The sequence below is a fragment of the Ahaetulla prasina genome, chromosome 14 (assembly GCF_028640845.1).
Source record: "Ahaetulla prasina isolate Xishuangbanna chromosome 14, ASM2864084v1, whole genome shotgun sequence".
In the NCBI taxonomy this organism is placed as follows: domain Eukaryota; kingdom Metazoa; phylum Chordata; class Lepidosauria; order Squamata; family Colubridae; genus Ahaetulla; species Ahaetulla prasina.
In genome coordinates this window covers 20,497,457-20,519,053 of record NC_080552.1, presented here as the reverse complement: position 1 = coordinate 20,519,053, position 21,597 = coordinate 20,497,457, and the positions used below count along the sequence as shown (strand labels likewise).

The window sequence follows — 21,597 nt, the reverse complement described above, 5'->3', positions numbered from 1 at the left end:
TTGAACCTGCAGTAATTGCAAGCAGCTGCTGTTCATAACAGACTGTCTTACCAGTCTCAGCCACCAGAGGCCCCTAAAGGTTGTTGTTGTTGCTGCTGTTACTGTTGTTGTTGTTGTTTTCGTGCAGCAATTGGCTTCTCTCTCCTGCTCTCTCTGCCCCAACTAACATCTGGATTGCAAATTCCTCCGAGAGGCGCCTTTCTCCGTCCCCCCCCCCCTTTCTCTCTCTTTGCATTTCTGCTATGCGGCAAAAATTCTGGTTGGATGGAGGCCCTTTCCAGCGCATCAGAATGTGCTCTCAACTCTGCCCCTTCTCCTCCCCGCCCCACCAGCGGCCTCCCTCAAAAAGAGGAAAGAGGAAGAATCCCCAAACAGAGCAGGCTGTGTGCAAAGGGGAAGAAAGGAGACTTGTCTGAAGGACAGAGTGACGACTTGCCCCGCACCCCCCCAAGAAGGAACTCAACCATTTCAGGGATGGATTCCCAGCCATGGGGCGAGACGGGAGCCTCCCCCAACTTGGAAAGCTTCCCAGATGTTTCTCCTTTCGGCCGAGTCCTTGGTCTTTCTCCCTCCCTTCTTCCCTTCTGGTATACAATAAGTCCCTTTAACAGATTCACGGAGTTGGAAGGGACCTTATAGGCCATCTAGTCCAACCCCCTGCCAAGCAGGAGACCCTACAGAAAGAATCAGTTGGGCTGGACATGAATGGAGTTTTCACTATTGCAGCTTAAACGAGGAAGCCAAAAGAAACTCGCAGGAGTGGGCCAGCGATGTTCTCCAGATGTTCCTGCATCACAATTTCCATCAGCCACAGCCAGCCACAAATAAGAATCCGAGGCCGGGCCCATCATTGCTCCTGGCTCAGCACGCCGTGACTATTCATCCCTTCAAAAGCTTCGGGAGAGAGAATCATGTGACAAGACTGGATTCTTCAAGGCGTATTATGAATTTGTGGCTCTCTCTTCTTTGCCCGTCCTGTGTTTTTAAGACGAAGAGGGCATGAGAGGAAACCATGTTGTGGCCAAGAAAACAGCCCTTCTGTGTCCATTTGGTTACCCCAAATCCCTTGAATAGAATAGAATAGAATTTTTTTTATTGGCCAAGTGTGATTGGACACACAAGGAATTTGTCTTGGTGCATATGCTCTCAGTGTACATAAAAGAAAAGATACGTTCATCAAGATACAACATTTACAACACAATTGATGATCAATATATCAATATAAATCATAAGGATTGCCAGCAACAAGTTACAGTCATACAGTCATAAGTGGAAAGAGATTGGCGATGGGAACTATGAGAAGATTAATAGTAGTGCAGATTCAGTAAATAGTCTGACAGTGTTGATGGAATTATTTGTTTAGCAGAGTGATGGCGTTCGGGGAAAAACTGTTCTTGTGTCTAGTTGTTCTGGTGTGCAGTGTTCTATAGCGTCGTTTTGAGGGTAGGAGTTGAAACAGTTTATGTCCAGGATGCGAGGGGCCTGTAAATATTTTCACGGCCCTCTTCTTGATTCGTGCAGTATACAGGTGCTCAATGGAAGGCAGGTTGGTAGCCATTATTTTTTCTGCAGTTCTAATTATCCTCTGAAGTCTGTGTCTGTCTTGTTGGGTTGCAGAACCGAACCAGACAGTTATAGAGGTGCAAATGACAGACTCAATAATTCCTCTGTAGAGCTGAATCAGCTCTACAGCTGATTCAGCTGTTGAAGGAGAGTCTCTGATTTTTAGAAGCCAAGCGGGTTTTGTTTTTGTTTTTTGCACACGTGTGATGGGACTCTGCTTTCATGAATGGCTGAAATGGGCAAAGATCTCCTTTCTGGAGACTTTCTGGTTCCTCATCAGTCCAGGAGGGGAGCCCCCCCCCCACTTGGAGAAGAGAGCTGTTGGGAAAAGGGACTAATTGTATACCAGAAGGAAAGAAGGGAGGGAGAAAGACCAAGGACTCGGTGAAAGGAGAAACATCTGGGAAGCTTTCCAAGTTGGGGGAGGCTCGCATCAGTGACCGTGAGAGGGATCTTGGAGTCTTAGTGGACTACCAGTTAAATAGGAGCCAGCAGTGTGCAGCGGCAGCCAAAAAAGCCAACGCAATCCTAAATTGCATTAACAGAGGGATACAATCAAGATCACGTGAAGCGCTAATACCATTCTATAAAGCCTTAGTAAGACCACACCTAGAGTACTACATCCAGTTTTGGTCACCACACTATAAAAAAAGAGGTTGAGACTCTAGTGGAATCGCCTTCTACTGTGACTTTGTTGCTTGTATTCTTACGATTTATATTGATCTTGATTGTTTCCTGATTGCTTATTTGTACCCTATGACTTCCCGAATAATTCCCTTCCCACCAAAAGGGGGTCCCTATTTTTCTACCATTTTTGACTTGCTTTCGAACTGCTAGGTTGGCAGAAGCTGGGACAAGTCACGGGAGCTCACCCTGTTACACGGCAGCACTAGGGATTCGAACCGCCGAGCTGCCAACCTTTCGATCTACAAGCTCAGCATCGTAGCCACTAAGCTACCGCATCCCTAACAGTTAACATCAAAAACATCATCAAAAAAGGACAACAAAGAATGTTCTTTCTGCGCCAACTCAGTAAGCTCAAACTGCCCAAGGAGCTGCTGATTCAGTTCTACAGAGGAATTAGTGAGTCTGTCATTTGCACCTCTATAACTGTCTGGTTTGGTTCTGCAACCCAACAAGAAAAACACAGACTTCAGAGGACAATTAGAACTGCAGAAAAAATAATTGCTACCAACCTGCCTTCCATTGAGGACCTGTATACTGCACGAATCAAGAAGAGGGCCGTGAAAATATTTACAGATTCCTCGCATCCTGGACATAAACTGTTTCAACTACTACCCTCAAAACGACGCTATAGAGCACTGCACACCAGAACAACTAGACACAAGAACAGTTTTTCCCCGAAGGCCATCACTCTGCTAAACAAATAATTCCCTCAACACTGTCAAACTATTTACTAAATCTGCAGTACTATTAATCTTCTCATCGTTCCCATCACCATTCTCTTTCCACTTATGACTGTATGACTGTAACTTTGTTGCTGGCAATCCTTATGATTTATATTGATATATTGACCATCAATTGTGTTGTAAATGTTGTACCTTGATGAAGGTATCTTTTCTTTTATGTACACTGAGAGCATATGCACCAAGACAAATTCCTTGTGTGTCCAATCATACTTGGCCAATAAAAATTCTATTCTATTCTATTCTATTCTATTCTATTCTATTCTATAACATAATATACTATAATATATAAATTATATTTATAAAATTTATATATAAATTATAAAAATATACTGCCTTTTTAATATTTCCTAGAATATTTCATTCTTCTAGAAGAGGGGTGGGTGCGAACTTTCTACAGGTTGACATACCTTGGAGATGTAGTAAACACATTGCTGAAAGGTATACATGATCACTTCCTCCAGAACAGTCATGGCTTCTTCACTGGCCGTTATGGTCAAGGAGAAGAGGGATTCCTTAGATCCTGAAAAAGAGAAAAGACACAATCCCTATGTGGAGCTTTTGGAAAGCACTGGCTTTCTGGATCAATCCGGCTCAACTCAGGAATCCATGTTTAGAAGTTTTCTTCCTCCTGACATGTTAGCTTTCTATTTTTGGGAAGCGGGGGATGGAGAGGGATTGGATTGAATCCACAGATTGGAGCTGAATTTTCAGTGGAGTTTCGTTCTCTTCCCTTGACCTTCTTCGCTGTGCTATCAGCATGGGAACTGAGATAGGACGAAAGACATGGAAGGCGTCCAGAACATGGTTTGTTTGCTCTCTTTTCCCCTTTGGGATGAAGCTGGGCAAGGAGGAGGGGGAGAAGGAAAAGCAGGAAAGATTACTCAAGGTCAACCAGCTGAGGAATTGGCCAGTTTTCATCCAACTCAAGGTTCCCTTGCCTTGGGAAATAGTTCTGTTAACTGAGGAGGGATTTCTCTTTCGCTGGACATCCACAAAGGAGAAAAAGATGGATGGGTTTGCCTTGTAGGACCTTTAGTGGTCCAGCTGGTAGCCCATAAAATTGTTCCTTGGACAGCAGAGAGAGTGATCCTCGATCATTTTGTCCAGCTCTATTTAATCCCAACAGATCTCCAGTTGGGTTGCAATTCACGAAACCAAGAGAGACAAAGTATCTCCAATATCACCCACCTGTGGCCCTTGATGGCTAAGGAAGTGGGGTTCAGGAATATTTGAAGGGCCCCCCAGCTTTCCCAACCCCGAGAAATGGCACTGGATGAAAGTCAAGTCCTACTTGACATTCCAACCGAATCAACATTTCAAAGAAGCTCCTATCGACACCTCAACTCTAGGAATGGACATCATCCCACCCATTTACCTTTGATGTCCAGCTCTTCTTCCATGTTCTGGATGTAAACGGGGGATTTCTGCTGAATGAAGTACAGGATTTCGATGGAGTTGGACATCCAGAAGACCACGTGCTGAAGGTCGGGGAGAAGGTCTGAGATGGTAAAGAGGGAAAGCGACGCTGGATCCTGGCTGGCAAAACAGACCAAGAATTAAAAGAAGTCTTAAGATGGCTAGGAGAGCTTTCCCAGTCCTGCCAAGATGTGCTGAGAGAAGCAGCTGCCCAGATTTCTCATGTAGTTCTATTTTTGAGGGTTGTGTTCCTAGCACTTCTGGAAGGCTGTAGGTTGCGAAGGGTGAGAATTACCTCGCCTTTCCCCCTATTTCAATCCCCAGTAGGATTTTCGCCTCCCTGAAGCCAAGGACAACCCTGCTGAAAATGCATTCAGTCTTCAGATTAATGGATTGACCATCTTGGCTTCCCACGAAAAGCAGCGAGTCTATTTGTGGATCTCGCTGGAAGAGAGCCTGCCCTCTCCTGATCCAGATGTAGTAAGATCTGTGCTGCCACGCAGCCTGCAGGACCAGTTCACCTGCCCCCAATGGAGCCAGGATGAAGAATCTGAAAGAGTGGACCATCCAGACAGCAAAGATGGGGAATATTCTGTGACAGTTCCCCAGTCGCTCTAGCAATTCCTCACTTCGGAGGGAAAGAAGGAAGGAAGGAAGGAAGGAAGGAAGGAAGGAAGGAAGGAAGGAAGGAAGGAAGGAAGGAAGGAGGGGATTCTGATGCTTCCTGCCAGATCCCCACAAGGAAATTCAGTGGGGCAGCCAGAAGTTGCTCCTGCTTCATTCCTTTTTTACCCACTCATGGTCTTTCTAGTAAGGTAAGGAAATATCTCTAAAATATTAATCCAATGGGGCATGTTATATTATAACCCAGGTGTTCTGTCTCCTTCCCCACTTCAGACCCATGAGCTGGCCTTCAGACAGTGGATTCACGGCTCTTATCAGTCCTGGCAGAGAAATCGCAGCTGCCTGCCAAAGTTCAAACAAATGACTCACGCAGAAAGATTTTCAGCTCTTTTTGAAACGGATCAGCTAAACTTTGCTTCCCGTGGAGTGAGAGTAGTCCCAAAGCTCCTTATATATCCTGTGGGGTGGGGATCCTGCCCCACCCTTCCTTTTGATGACGCCGCCTCTCTAATCTTCTGAAGCGCGGGTCAAGCCAAGCTTGATTATTATTATCAGCTGGGTCTGAAGGCGTAGCCTGGGGAAGGGAGGAATAAGGGGATGATGGCCTCATTACGTCCTCCGACTGGTCTGGTTCTAGCTCCTGGAGCCGAGCCAAAGGAATCGGTGCTCCTGAGGTAAGCCTTACCGGCCCTTCCCCCTCACTCTTTGAGTCACTTTCGGGCATGGGGCCAGGTTCAGGGGCTGGAGTCACAACACCAGGGGTGAAATGCTACCGGTTTGGACTGGTTCGGAGAACTGGTAGCTGTGGCAGCACGAGGCTCCGCCCATCCGCCCGGATGTCGTTACTTCTTGGTTTTAACCAGGAAGTAACCCATTTTTTAGCATGTGCAGAGGGTCGAAACGTGCACATGGTGCATGTGCGTGCATGAGCAAAGTGAGTGCAAGCAGAGCACGCACTTCCAAAACCGGTAGGGAAGGTAAGTAGATTTCACCCCTGGTATAACCTCTAGTAAAACAACACCATAATTTAGACTAATGAACTTCAAAGCTGAGTAGAGACTTGAACATGGGTCTCCCCGACAAAAATATTTCCCTTTGCTTATCCCTACACGGCACTAATGTTCCTTTTTTTAATTTTATTTTAATTTTATTTTTTGCTGGCTCAGAGTCATCTCATTTTAAAGCGTGCCTCCTTTTTCTCACGCCTGCTGCGTTCAATTAGTTTCCCCCACTTCCCCATCAGATTATCGGTCTTTTTACTCAGAGAGGATTGAAAATGTGGGACATAAAATGGGCTTATTTCTCCATTTCAGCGGGATCTGCCAAAATGACAGCCCCTCACCCAAACCCTTCACTTATCCGATAAGATTGCTCCAATTATCTCAAGGAAGACTGAAAACTCTGGATTTACATTTTCATGGGTTTCCCCCCCCCACCCAGTTAGATTTCTTTTTTCTCCTTCAAATACTGCCATCGTAACTCAACTCTTTCTGCGTGCAGGAGTCTCTTCAAAGCCTTTTGATCTTTGCGGAAGATATTTTGGGGTCCTGCTATCAAATTCTTGGGGACAGGACAGTGGGAAAAAAAAAGATAAGGATGTTTGGTAATCTGGTATGTGGGCGCCTGCTACTCAAACAAGATAAAGGACCCATGCGTGCAAGGAACACAGCCTGACACCAGTTGCAATTCGCTGAAATATATCACTGTCTCTTTCGTGTGTCGCCTGTTGGAAGCAACAAAAAATAACCAACCTACATTTTGCTCCCAGGGAGTGCAAATTCTGCAGGATTTGTTAATCAATAATACTTAGGCAAAGTTGTAATGCATGACAAGGTTCTCTAGGAGTACTAAAATACATCCTAATGGGTTAGGCACCACCAGGAGAGAGTGAATTCTAGTTCCGCCTTAGGCACGAAAGCCAGCTGGGTGACTTTGGGCCAATCACCAGGAGACGGTGAGTTCTAGTTCTGCCTTAGGCATGAAAGTCAACTAGGTGACTTTGGGCCAATCACCAGGAGACTGTGAGTTCTAGTTCTGCCTTAGGCATGAAAGTCAACTAAGTGACTTTGGGCCAATCACCAGGAGATGGTGAGTTCTAGCTCTGCCTTAGGCATGAAAAGCAGTTGGGTGAGTTTGGGCCAATCACCAGGAGACGGTGAGTTCTAGTTCTGCCTTAGGCATGAAAGTCAACTAAGTGACTTTGGGCCAATCACCAGGAGATGGTGAGTTCTAGCTCTGCCTTAGGCATGAAAAGCAGTTGGGTGACTTTGGGCCAATCACCAGGAGACGGTGAGTTCTAGTTCTGCCTTAGGCATGAAAGTCAACTAAGTGACTTTGGGCCAATCACCAGGAGACGGTGAGTTCTAGCTCTGCCTTAGGCATGAAAACCAGATGGGTGAAATGCTACCGGTTCGCACCGGTTCGGGCAAACACATGCGTGCACGCACATGTTTGCCACGCACTGCGCTTGTACGCAGCGTGCATTTGATGAGCACTGCACATGTAGAGCAGTGAACCAGTGGCAATCCGTGGAGGATTTCACCCCTGGGTCAAAGTGCACCTACTCGCTTTAAAAGGAATTACCAAATTCTGGTGCTACCACAGAGAAGGCCCCATTTTGTCCCAACACCAACAAAAGATTTTTGGGTGGAAAGATTTTCCTGGATTCAGATTCTGAAGAGATTGTGGCCTTAACCCTTGCGTGAGAGGTGAACTATTTTTGAAAGAAACATGAATACAGGAAACTTACTGTAAGGATTGTTTTTCCGCAAGTTCGTTAGTTTTCTCCTAGAACCGGAAAACACATCGAAACAATTTTTTTTTAAAAAAAAATCAAAATACATGCCAGTGATCTAAAGAAATACAGCAATGGATAAAACTACCTGTGATCTCCAGATTCTGCGTTGCGCGGATAACCAAAACAGCACCGTTTATGTGCAAGAATTAATGTTCTTTTCAAGATTTCTAGCTGCTTGAACCGCAGGGTCCACTTCTGGTGGCCGTTATGAGGATAACCAAGGATTTCATTTACATTTTTTTCCACAAAGACCGACCCAACCAATTCACATTACCTAAATGAGGAAATGTGGCCATCAAAATGTAAATTCCATTCTGTGCCTACGCTTCTTTTAACATTGGCGTACGGGAGGGCCCTGCCACAGCATTTCAAACCTCAAAACGGTTCGGAATTCAAAATGCTTCAAGTTTGAAGGGAGCGTTGGGCATTCCAGAGTCGTTGCTTTGATCAGCCTGAAAATGTTTTGATCTAAAAAAAACACCACCATTTTGAATTCAAAAGCCGACGTGCCCACCATAATTTTGCATTCGACGGCTTTTTTTTTCCTTGATAAAACGGCAAAACTGATAAACGGTGCATATTTTGAGAACAGAACGCCCACAATCAAGTCTTACTGTGCCATGAGTACAAAAATGAGGACCTCGGTGTGATCTGTGTAATCTACATTTTCTGAAGAAGAAGAAAAAAGGCATTCAGATACCAGGAGAAATTTCCTGACAGTTAGAACAATTAACCAGCGGAACGACTTGCCTCCAGAAGTTGTGAATGCTCGAACACTGGAAGTTTTAAAGAAGAGGTTGGATAACCATTTGTCTGAAGTGGTGTAGGGTTTCCTGCCTAAGCAGGGGGTTGGACTAGAAGACCTCCAAGGTCCCTTCCAACTCTTGTGATTCTATTTTATTCTACCATGCGAATTTGGACATGGAGAAGAGGGGAAAGGAACCAAGAAGATCGGAGAAATAACCAACAGAAGAAAGAATTTGTAGCTCAGGGTTGAATGGAGGGGTCCTTGGTGCTCTCTGAGTTTGGTTGTTTTCCTGCAGATGTTTCATTACCCAACTGGGCAACATCTTCAGTGTAAGGGAGTGTGGATTTACCTCTCTCTTTATGTACAAGTCATTTGCCTTGCTGGTACTGGTGGGAATTAAATAGCAGTAAACAATGCCCCAATCAAGGAACTATCAGCTCAGACAAATGAACAGTAAATAACAGCCCTATCAGAGAACGACCAAGAAGGCTCCCATCAACACTGACTGAGCGAGCCATTTCTATATAAACAGAGCAAACCCAACCTCCTTCTAGCACTGATGAAGTTACCTAGTTGGGTCATGAAACGTCTCCAAGGAAACCATACAAGTTTAGAAACCACCAAGGACCCATAGACCTTCTCCTTCTCTCCTCTTCCTCCTCCTCCTCCAAACCCCTCTCCCTTCTAGCACTGATGGTGATCCTGAAACATCTGCAAGAAAACAGCCAAATTCTGGTGCTACCACAGAGAAGGCCCCGTTTTGTCCCGACGCCAACAAAATATTTTTGTGGTGGAAAGATTTTTCCCAAAGCTCTTGATTCAACACCAAGGGCCCCCTCAGACGAGAGCAGGAGTGAAAACAGAACGAAACCAACCAGGACTAAAGATGTCCCACCACCAAACCCTAAATCGCCAATCCACTCCCATTTCCTCCTTTTATAACAAACGTACTACTGACCCACACGCTCTTCTGAACCATCTTCGTCGCCTTGAGGAGCAGCTGCCCAAAGTCTCCCAGCCTAAAATGGGTGGCCGAGTGCTGGATGCAGAGACACAACAAAAAGGCCGGTGCCAACTTGTGGTCGTCTCCTGTGGGTTCGATGAGAGTCATGATCCTTCTTAGCAAGAGATCTTCGTTGGCCTGGTCAAACTCCAGTTGCAGCTTCCTCCGGCCGCTCTTCCGGCTGGAGGAGGACTGGACCTCCTGCTTTTTGGAAGAGGCGGCCTTGTCTTTGAAATGGGCGCCACACAACTTGCAGGTGCTGGAAGACGGCTCGGGTTCAGAAGCCCGGCGCATGGCTTTGAGCTTCGCCAGCGTCTGGGTCGGCAGCAGCTGAGTTTTGAGAGGGTCCTTGTAGAGAAACAGGTAGGACAGGCCGAGGGAGATGAGGTCGCCGTGACGGAGCATCACCGTCTTGCCCACCTCGGAGAAGTTGATGGAGACGTTGGCACCCGGGATGGGTTCTATGATGAGCTTCTCTTCACAGCGGTGGTGAGAACGGGTGGGCAACTTCACCCGCCGGATGGAGCAGTGGAGAGGAAGGATGTCCGGCGCCGAAAGGCTAATGCTTGGCTTGCTGGCTTGAGTCCTTTGGCCAACCGTGTGTTGCTCGCGGTTCAAGAGGTACACTAGCCTGTCCTACAGAGCCCAACACACAAGCAGTTAGAAAGAAAGGGCTGAGCTCGGGGCCAACCAGGGGTGAAATGTTCCCGGTTCGGACCAGATCACCTGATCCTATAGCGATGGCGGCGGGTAGTTTGGAGAACCAGTAGCAAAAATCCCTCCCCCCCCCACATGCCCAGCTGAGCCTCGCAATCGTCAGAGCCTTTTTTTTTTACTTTTAAAAGCATTTTTTCTTCAGCCGAAAAAATGCTTTTTAAAAGTTAAAAAAAAAAGCCTCTGATGATCGCGCGGCTCAGCTGGGATCGTCAGAGCCTTTTTTTACTTTTAAAGCATTTTTCTTCAGCCGAAAATGCTTTTAAAAGTAAAAAAAAGCCTCTGACGATCAGGCAACTCAGCTGGGATCGTCAGAGCCTTTTTTTAACCTTTTAAAAGCATTTTTTTACAACCTCTTGGCCAAGAGGCTGTAAAAATGCTTTTAAAAACTCCTCTAACGATCCCACCTGCGTTCCCTGATCATCAGAGGCTTTTGTTTCTTTTAAAGGCAAAAAAAAAATGCTTTTAAAAGAAAAGAAAAGCCTCTGACGATCAGGCAACTCAGCTGGGATCATCGGAGACTTAAAAGCATTTTTTACAGCTTCTTCGGCCAAAGAGGTGGTAGAAAAAATGCTTTTAAAAGAAAAGAAAAGCCTCTGACGATCAGGCAACTCAGCTGGGATCGTCAGAGACTTAAAAGCATTTTTTACAGCTTCTTCGGCCAAAGAGGTTGTAGAAAAAATGCTTTTAAAAGTTAAAAAATAGTTGGCCACGCCCACCCAGTCACATTACCCCCCCACAAGCCACGCCCACAGAACCGGTAGTAGCAAATTTTGCATTTCACCACTAGGGTCAACCTGTCCTGACTGGAAGTGGGGGGACTCTCATGCCAGGTTTGGGGGGTGGGGGACTTCTCTTTCACAGCCCAACAAGAGGGTCTACCAAAAGCAACGTAGAATTTTCCTCCTCCATTCAGATGGAAGATTCTCATGCTGGGATGGTGGACATGTCCCAGGGTTGGGTAGGAGGGGATGCTGGCCGAGAAGGGAGGCGATGGCAAAGTTATGGATCTAGAGAAGAGCAGGATGGGAAAGGGAGCCTGGCAGGGAGACATGGAAACTGTAGTTCTACTCTTCTGGAATAGGACATGGCAACTGGGATAGACATGGTAACAAGGTTAGCCAATGTAGAGGCATAGCAACTAAGTCAACCAATGAGGTCTGTTTGGGAGCTGAAACAGCTTGGAGCTTGGGCATGGCTTAGGTTGATATGTATAAGTTGTGTGCTCCTATTATTGTCCTTCCTTCTGTTAACTGTGCTTCTGTGCTTCTGATTCTGAGAACTGCTCTTGGTATTGTATACGGTATATGTCTCATGTCATATTATGTATATGAAGAAGTTTCTTATATTTAGTGAATCCTGCTGCAGGCATTTATCTTTTGTGTGCTTTCTGGGTGTGATTTCTGCAACAAACGCTGACAGAATCATGGCTGTGGCTTTCCAACACACAGGCATGGCTTTCCAAGGCACCTGGAGGGTGACTGGGGATAATGGGAAGTGCAATCCAAGGCATCTAGCAGGGGGACAACTTGAAAAAGGCTGCCTCAGGTGAGGGGGGACACTTACATGTTGCTGGCTGTATCCCTGCAAGAGCAGCAGATGTGGGGACTGATAGAGCGAGAGTCTCAAGGTGTTGCCTACATTCGGCTCTTCAAGGGCAGCCGCCGCCCGCCCGTCCGGTACCCCCTCCATGCATCGGAGGGTCTCCGGCAACGTGGAGTAGTGCCGCCGAAGCGGCCCCTCCTCTTTCTGGTCCTTCGGTGGGCCTGCTTGGCTAAGGCTGGTCTCACTGACGGTGCGCCTGAGCCTGGGGGGCGAAGTATGACAAGCCATCAAGAGAGTCATGGTGCCTTTGGTCCGGTTGCGCTGGAGCTTCCGAGCCTGGGCGTTAATTCCTGGAGGTGAAGGAGAAGAAGATTGGCAGGTAAAGCCCATCTAACTGTTGTGTCTGCGCCCCCCGAGGCAGGCCCCCTGCCAGAAAGTGACTTGGAAAGTGAGGGGGAAGGGCCATCAGGACTTACCTCGGGAGCACCAGCTTCCCTGGCTCAGCTCCAGGAGCCAGAGGCAGGCCAGGTGGAGGAGATAACGAGGCCTCTGTCACCTGACTCTTTCCCCCCCAGGCCACGCCTCCAGACCCAGCTGATGGCAATCAGGCCTGGCTGGACCCTAGGTTTCGTAGGCAGGAAAGACGGGAACAACAGAAGCAGGGGTGGGGCAGGCCTAGGAAGTGCTGAGTCATGGAGCCACACCCCACAGGATATAAAAGCAGCAACGGCTGCTATGCCTCTTCGTAGCAGGCAAATCAACTGCTTAACTAGAGCTGAAGTACTGTTTGTTCCTGGGTGACTCATCGGCATCAAGGGAGTTAACAGAGTCACTTGGCAGAGTCAGCCAGCAAAGCTTGAGGAACTCTGGGAGTTGAAGTCCACAAGTCTTAAAGGGACCAAGGTTGGAGACCCCTGATCTAGTCCAATCCCCTGCTCATGCAGGAGACCTGTACTAGGGATTCGAACTGAACGAACTGCCGACCTTTCAATCGACAAGCTCAGCATCTTAGCCACTGAGCCACCCTGTCCAGTTTTATATATACATTGCTCCCAGAAGCACGAAGCTGAAGCCTGAAGATGACGAATGAGACTTCGTCGAAACATCACAAAGACACTCCCAATTTTACGTGGGAGAAAACCCGAATAACCAAAGACCTATATATATATTTGTTTTCTGAGGTTTTCGCGGGTGTTTGTATGTAGGTCTTTGGTTATTCGGGTTTTCTCCCGCGTAAAAGTGGCTAAGACACTGAGCTTGTTGATTGAAAGGTCGGCAGTTCGGGCGGTTCGAATCCCTAGTACAGGTCTCCTGCATGAGCAGGGGATTGGACTAGATCAGGGGTCTCCAACCTTGGTCCCTTTAAGACTTGTGGACTTCAACTCCCAGAGTTCCTCAAGCTTTGCTGGCTGAGGGACTCTGGGAGTTGAAGTCCACAAGTCTTAAAGGGACCAAGGTTGGAGACCCCTGGACTAGATGACCTCCAAGGTCCCTTCCAACTCAGTTACTGTTAGTTCAGCAGTTCGAATCCCTAGAGCCACATAACGGAGTGAGCTCCCATGACTTGTCCCAGCTTCTGCCAACCTAGCAGTTCGAAAGCACATAAAAAATGCAAGTAGAAAAATAGGGACCACCTTTGGTGGGAAGGTAGCATCGTTCCGTGCGCCTTTGGCATTGAGTCATCCCAGCCACATGACCACGGAGACGTCTTTGGACAGCGCTGGCTCTTTGGCTTTGAAACAGAGATGAGCACCGCCCCCCTAGAGTCAGAAACGACTAGCACATACGTGCAAGGGCTAACTTGGCCCCTTGTGTGACCTCTTGTAAATGGCGGCATTTCAGTGAAATGCAGATTTTTGGGGGAGTTTTTTTAACTAGGAAATACGCATTTGGAAGAATAATAACAATAATATAAAGTTTGGGATGGCGGGTGAGGATAAGGAGGGGACCACTTATCCATCATCGGAATCCCGCCGGCCGGGATAAAGATGTTTCCCTAATTCTGCTCTCGGTGTTGGCCTCCCTCCCAAGCCATGCAGCAGAACGAGAGCCAAAAATATATTCCAAGAGAGATTAGAGACGCACACAAACAGAGAGAGAGAGGGAGAGAGAAGAGAGACACACCCACCCACCCACCCACCCAAAAGACCATCTGGCTGGGCCATGTAAATGACATGCCTTTCTCTTCTTCCCCCCTCCTTCTCCTCCGTCAGCCTTTTCCAGATTCTCTTCTGCTCTCTCTTTCCTCTGACCCACGCAAACACACAAATCCAATTTCACATCTTGTGCAGCAACCTTTCCCAGCTGCCTTCCGTGCTGCGGGGGGTGGGGGGAGGATTAAGAAAACGGGAAAGTATCTTTCCTCCCTTACTTGCCCCTTCCCTCCCTTCCTCCTCCCCCCCCCACTCCCCAAATCCCTGGAAATAAACTGGAGGTGGGAATGCAGAGGACAGATCTGTTCTTCCCCCTGTCTGGACCAAGGAAGGTTGAAGAGCTTCAACGTCTTACCGTCTTACCGCAAAGTTGAACCAAGGGCTTCCCAGGCGCTCGGTCTCCCCTTGGCTTTGAAGCCAAGCTCATTTGCCAGCACAACTGGCCGGTTGACAAGGATTTGCCAGCTGCAGTGGTGGGGACTCTGCGCATTAGCTGCAGAGGTACGGAACAATTAACTTCCCCTCCACCGTCTCTCCGAGAGACCAAGAGAAATAGAGAGATGTCTCTCTGTGTGTGTGTTTGTCTCTCTCTACCCTAAGCTTGTAAATGCAAGCACAGATTTAGAATAGACTAGAGCTGGAAAGGGACCTCGGAGGTCTTCTAGTCCAACCCCTTGCTCAAGCAGGAGACCCTACAGCATTTCAGACAAATGGCTGTCCAAGCTCTTCTTAAAAGCCGCCAGTGATGAAGCACTCACAACTTCTGGAGGCAACTTCTGTTCCACGGGTTAATTGTCCCCACTGACAGGAAGTTTCTCCTTAATTCCAGGTTGCTTCTCTCTTCGATGAGTTTCCATCCATGGTTTCTTGTCCTGCCTTCTGGTGCTTTGGAGGACAGGCTTACACGCCCCCCCCCTCTTCTTTGGGGCAGCCCCTCTCCTCATTTAAGAAGTCCGATATGCCTCATGCAAAACTAGAGTTAGCATTGCTCCCTCTCTTTCCTCTGACCCACGCAAACACACAAATCCAATTTCACATCTTGTGCAGCAACCTTTCCCAGCTGCCTTCCGCGCTGCGGGGGTGGGGGGAGGATTAAGAAAACGGGAAAGTATCTTTCCTCCCTTACTTGCCCCTTCCCTCCCTCCCTCCCTCCTCCCCTCCCACTCCCCAAATCCCTGGAAATAAACTGGAGGTGGGAATGCAGAGGACAGATCTGTTCTTCCCCCTGTCTGGACCAAGGAAGGTTGAAGAGCTTCAACGTCTTACCCGTCTTACCGCAAAGTTGAACCAAGGGCTTCCCAGGCGCTCGGTCTCCCCTTGGCTTTGAAGCCAAGCTCATTTGCAAGCACACCTGGCCGGTTGACAAGGATTTGCCAGCTGCAGTGGTGGGGACTCTGCGCATTAGCTGCAGAGGTACGGAACAATTAACTTCCCCTCCACCGTCTCTCCGAGAGACCAAGAGAAAGAGAGAGACGTCTCTCTGTGTGTGTGTTTGTCTCTCTCTACCCTAAGCTTGTAAATGCAAGCACAGATTTAGAATAGACTAGAGCTGGAAAGGGACCTCGGAGGTCTTCTAGTCCAACCCCTTGCTCAAGCAGGAGACCCTACAGCATTTCAGACAAATGGCTGTCCAAGCTCTTCTTAAAAGCCTCCAGTGATGGAGCACTCACAACTTCTGGAGGCAACTTCTGTTCCACGGGTTAATTGTCCCCACTGACAGGAAGTTTCTCCTTAATTCCAGGTTGCTTCTCTCTTTGATGAGTTTCCATCCATGGTTTCTTGTCCTGCCTTCTGGTGCTTTGGAGGACAGGCTTACATGCCCCCCCCCTCTTCTTTGGGGCAGCCCCTCTCCTCATTTAAGAAGTCCGATATGCCTCATGCAAAACTAGAGTAGCATTGCTCCCTCTCTTTCTCCCCGTGAAACACTCCTATCTCTGACATCTTTGCTCTTCAACCATCGAAGGAACCGATAAAGGAAGACCACCGAAGGAATGTCGTTGCTAAACAGAAGCAATGTTTGAGCAGGCTGGGTGGGACTCTTGAAAAAGGTAGCCCCAAAAGAGTTTGGGGTGTGGGAGATACAACTATGCCAACCTCAAAAATGATAGCATCGTAGAGTTCTACCTGAACTCTGGTGACAGAATGATAGAATCGTAGAGTTCTACCTGAACTCTGGTGACAGAATGATAGAATCATAGAGTTCTATCTGAACTCTGGTGACAGAATGATAGAATCATAGAGTTGGAAGGAAGCTTGGTGGTCCAATCTTCTGCCCAAGGCAGGAGTCCTTATACCTTTCCAGACAAAATGGTTGTGCAATCTTTTCTCGAGAACCTTCAGCGATGGAGCACATACCTTACGTGTGGGGGAACCCACAAATTCATTTGGACCCACAAATGCAACGACTGGATTTGCCTCCATCCTCCATTCTCTGCCCAGTAGGACGGCTGGTCCTGGTTGAACCCTTGTCCTGTCTTCTATCCATAGTTTCGCCTTTCTCCTTGAGGTGGGACACCGGTTTCCACGACAACTTTACGTTATTTCCCCCAGACTAGATTTCTCAAGTTTTTCCTCACGATCCCAGAGTGGGTGATTTTAAAAAAACAAAACAAAACTCTGCAGTCCTTGGAGAGAAGCCAAATGTAGAGATGGGACTTTCTCTCCCCACTTGGCTGAAGTATGGAGAAAGAAAGAAAAGGTCCAACTTCTCCAGGGATGAAAGAAGAAAGTCAGGATCAGAAAACTCTCCAAGCCCATTTATAAAGGAAACGGCTTTGAGTCCACCAGGCGATCTACCTTATTTGGTAGAGGAATGGTCTTGCAGTTCTTAAATACATTTTTTTTTGGGTTGTTTGCTTTAAACTCTCTGCTGGGAAACTTAAAAGAAATGATTGGCACAGAGAAGGAGCAGAGAGGCTTACTGGGTTTGTTTATACGGCTCCAGATTAGGCAAAAGAAGGACAAGTAGGGCGAAGTAGTCTACTGCAACAACAAGCAATGGCTTAAACCACAAATGACTGGTAGAAAGGAGGACTTGGCTACCATGCAAGGGGCCGAAATACCCTGCTAAGAAGCAAAACTGAAATGTAGAGAGGAAAACGGGGACATTTGACCCTCAAGGTTGAGATAATGAAGATTATCTTCTTCATTGTCTTCTTCTACCATTTGTCTGAAGTGGTGTAGGGTATCCTGCCTAAGCAGGGGGCTGGACTAGAAGACCTCTAAAGTCCCTTCAAACGCTGCTATTCTCTTCTCTTCTCTTCTCTTCTCTTCTCTTCTCTTCCCTCCTCTCCTCTCCTCTATTCTCTATCCTATCCTATCCTATCCTATCCTATCCTCTATTCTATTCTATTCTATTCTATTCTATTCTATTCTATTCTACCCTATCCTATCCTCTATTCTATCCTATCCTATCCTATCCTATCCTATCCTATCCTATCCTATCCTATCCTATCCTATCCTATCCTATCCTATCCTATCCTATCCTATCCTATCCTATCCTATCCTATCCTATCCTATCCTATCCTCTATTCTATTCTATTCTATTCTATTCTATTCTATTCTGCTCTGCTCTACTCTACTCTACTCTAAAAAGTCGAGAAAGTCCAGTTGCCTCTTGAAAAAAGAGCAACCCTGACCTGGATGACAAAGAATCTCCATAGACCATGGAAGAAGAAGTTCTGAAGAAGTTTCTTGGGTGAGATGCGAAACATCTTCAAGGAAAAACAAGAAAGTCCAGTTGCCTCTTGAAAAAGCACCTTTGGGACAACCATGACCTGGATGGTGGAGAATCTCCATTAGACATCCAAGAAGCTCCTTCAGTCCAATTGACACAAGCTGCTGAAGAACCTTCTTGATCTTGAAGATCTTCAAAGCTTTTCAAGGGAGCAGGAGGGTTGGCTATACATCGTAACACAAGGACAACTTTTTGATTGGGATGGTATAAGATTGCTGCTTTGAGCTAGGAGTTGGACCAGGGGTGGTATTCAGGGGTTCTGGAGAACCGGTAGCGGAAATTTTGAGTAGTTCGGAGAACCAGCAAATACCACCTCTGGCTGGCCCTAGAGTGGGGTGGAATGGAGATTTTGCAATATCCTTCTCCTGGAGTGGGGTGGGAATGGAGATTTTGCAGTATCCTTCTCCTGGAGTGGGGTGGGAATGGAGATTTTGCAGTATTCTTCTCCTGGAGTGGGGTGGGAATGGAGATTGTGCAGTATCCTTCTCCTGGAGTGGGGTGGGAATGGAGATTTTGCAGTATCCTTCCCCTGGAGTGAGGAGGGAACAAGGATTTTGCAATATCCAGGAATGGAGAGGGAATGGGGATTTTGCAATATCTTTCCCCCTGGAGTTGGGAAGGAATGGAGATTTTGCAGTAACCTTCTCCTGCCACACCCACCAAGCCACGCCCACAGAACCGGTAGTAAAAAAAAAATATTAAATACCACCACTGGGTTGGACTAGAAGCACCTCAGACCTAGAAAACCTCGGAGGTCCCTTCCAACCTGAGGATCCCCCGAAGAAAAAAGACTCCCAAGTCAAAATGAAGAGAACGCCTCAACTGAAAAATCAGGAAAACAAAACCCCCAAACTTCAGCATTCTGCCTGTGGCTTCCTCTGTTGAAAAAAAAGAGGCCAACTTTTGATTTCCTTATCTGTCGGAAAGGAACCTTCCGTATTGATTCTGGGCAGCCAGAGCCAAACAAACGCAAAATACAAAAAAAGAAAAGAAAAACAGTGGAGTCTGGTTCGCCCTCCAAAGACGACTGCTAAACCCTCCTGAAATTCCCAGAGCTTTGCTGGAAAAACAAACGCAGGGCATTTTCCCTCCATGTGGCCAAACCTTTTCGATCCCGCTCCCTGTCCTGTCCAGGCCTTTGGGTCTGGATTTCCCTCCCACGCTCCTGCGGCTGATGAGGGACAGATTGACGCTGGGCCTGGGTTTGCAAACGAAAACACCCCGTGCTCTGGGCCTGACGTGACTCCCTCCTGGGCCAAGGTGTGCTGTTCTGCGAAGTTTGACTTGGCCCTAAAGCTGGTCGTATTTCTTGGCAACAGCCAAGCAACTTCTGCTTTCAAGGCCATGGTGTTGCTTGGTTGTAAAGAAGGGGGTCTTCAACCTTGGCAACTTTTAAGACTTGTGGACTTCAGCTCCCAGAATTCCTCAGCCAGCTTTGCTGGCTGAGGGATTCTGGGAGTTGAAGTCCACAAGTCTTAAAAGTTGCCAAGGTTGGAGACCCCTGTTGTAAAGGCTGCATCCTGGGCTTGTGGTTGTTGAGAGACTCGGTTCTTCGAACTCCACTTGGCGAGCAGATGCAACCAAACGGGGCTTTCAGACGGAAACAACTTCAGTGTCAGGGTTCCAATGTATGCCCTAATTAAACCATGAGCCTCCAGCCAAGCTTCAAAAGAAATCCAGTTATTTATTAGGAGCTTCACCTCAGCACGTTCCCAAGTGAAGCCCGCTCTGATCCCATGTAATTTACGGGGCTCCAATCCTGCTCCTGGTTCCCCCCCTCCTCCCAGGATGTGTCATCAATCACATTCGCCAACGGGGTAATTTTGCGGATTGTAGAGATCACTCCCCTCCGGCCACTGTAAGTAACCCTGGGATACAGCCTTGAGAGAGATAAGTCTGGAATGTGCATCTGTCTTTGGCTGCTGTGCGGTTTCATCAGTTTCCCCCCCCCCTTTCCTTTCCTAGCAGCTCAGGGATGCTTTGCGAGTTGACATTCAGACAACCTAAAGAACCACTAGCAAGGGGGTTCTGCTACCCGCTAGACCTTCCTGTCTCTTGCATGCCCAAAGAGTTCTCCCCATTAAAGGAGAATATTTAAAACTCAGGATTGAAATGAGGGATCCTTGGTGCTCTCTGAACTTGGTGGTTTCATTACAGATGTTTCATGACCCAAAACTTAGCAACGGAAATGCTGGCCACAATTGTGGGGGTAAGTCAATTAGGACGGACTTTTGGGCAGGCCAAGATTTCAACCCACGTTTTCTCCCCTCCCACCCACCTAGTCCAAATCCTAATCCATGGGAAGTCCCAGGACCTCACCTCTCTAGCTACAGCTTCCAAAACTTCGTGATGGGTTTAACTATAGGGCCGTGGTGGCTCAGGCTGTAAGATAGCCTGTAAGATAGCCTGCAATTACTGCAGGTTCTAGTCCCACCAGGCCCAAGGTTGACTCAGCCTTCCATCCTTTATAAGGTAGGTAAAATGAGGACCCAGATTGTTGGGGGGGGCAATAAGTTGACTTTGTATATAATATATAAATAGAATGAGACTATTGCCTTACACACTGTAAGCCGCCCTGAGTCTTCGGAGAAGGGCGGGATATAAATGTAAATAAATAAATAAATAAATAAATAAATAATAAAACTAAGTTTACATATTTGGCTGAATAATTCATCTCTGCCAGGTTGGCCCCAGCATAGATCCTTGAATGACCCCACTTCTCTAGGTCTAAGCCAGGGGCCGGCAACCTTAAACACTCAAAGAGCCACAAAGACCCTAACCAGAAGCCCCCATTCAGTTCTGGAGCCAACCGGAAGTCCAGTTCTCCCATCACGGTCTCCTCCTTAGCGCAGCATCCTTTTTCTTCTGCTGACTGGAACTCTGGTTCCCCCACCATAGAGTCTCCTCCTAGCATGGCGTCCTTTTTCCTGTGCCTGTCCTAACCAAAGGCCCTATCAATTGTGGAGCCGGCCAGCAACAGGGAGCCACAGCAGAGGGATGGAAGAGCCACATGCGGCTCCAGAGCTGCAGGTTGCTGACCCCTGGTCTACTAAGCCCTGTGTTGATCTATCCTTCCCATCCCACCCCCCATTGGCAGTTTGCATGCTAAGCTTAAACCCCACAAACCACAAGATCCTGGTTTATGATCTTGTAACTTTAGTGCTGCATTGAGCACCTTCCCAGAAGACCTTCTGTTCCTCACCTGCTGTGATGGTGTCTTTATCCTTGGCCGTCATCTCCTCCACTTCAGACCTCTTCCGAAGCTCAAACCTCCGAGAGAAACCTTCCCGCGGCTTCCAAAGGTCCTGGATCAAAAGTGGTTTCTCGTGGTCCCTCAGGATTCTCAACCCTTCCATCTTCCACTGCTTCTCCGAGCCAGCAAATGTCCCGACCACGTCGCAGAGAACATAATGGCCCACATCTACCCTGCTGAGTCCATACCTCTCAAGAGCTTCTTTCAACAGCTCTTGGGCACTTGAGCTGGCCGTGGCCAAGACGCTCTTGTAGTGAGTGCCCACACAGATGTGACATCCAAAGATCTTGAGGACTCCAGGAGCTGACACCTGGGTGGAGAGTTCGGACGGATCCTCCTTGTTTGCTCCCGAATAACTGGCCACCGAGCTGCGGTCCTTGTAGCTCAGCGTCCGGTACAAGACTTGGGAGAATATCCGACTTTGTCGCTTGAATCGGTTTTTGGAAGGTGGAGACATGGTTGAGGGTGACCTGTAGAACATCGCACAGGAGGGCGTCATGGGTCGTGGCTGGACAGAGAGAAAGCAGAGCCCGTGAATGTGTGGTCAGGAGGCCAAAAACAAGAGACACATGGCTGACAAACAACAAGATGTTCACAGAACCTCCTCAAAAGAAC

General features: G+C 47.6%; 1 protein-coding gene across 2 annotated transcripts in view; it reads right to left on the bottom strand.

Moving 5' to 3' along the window:
* Positions 1–21,597, bottom strand: part of RADIL (Rap associating with DIL domain) — a 47,671-nt gene that overhangs the window by 14,904 nt on the left and 11,170 nt on the right. Inside the window, exons 2-7 of one of the 2 annotated variants that reach the window (XM_058157173.1) lie at positions 20,932–21,490; positions 11,862–12,190; positions 9,537–10,217; positions 7,783–7,820; positions 4,369–4,529; positions 3,401–3,513 (exon numbers count right to left, since the gene is read on the bottom strand). In XM_058157173.1, coding sequence (XP_058013156.1) covers positions 3,401–3,513; positions 4,369–4,529; positions 7,783–7,820; positions 9,537–10,217; positions 11,862–12,190; positions 20,932–21,481 — 1,872 coding nt within the window. In that variant the 5' untranslated portion in view covers positions 21,482–21,490. Of the gene's footprint in view, positions 1–3,400; positions 3,514–4,368; positions 4,530–7,782; positions 7,821–9,536; positions 10,218–11,861; positions 12,191–16,348; positions 17,109–20,931; positions 21,491–21,597 lie in introns of those variants that run through there. The other variant, XM_058157174.1, reaches the window with a different exon arrangement.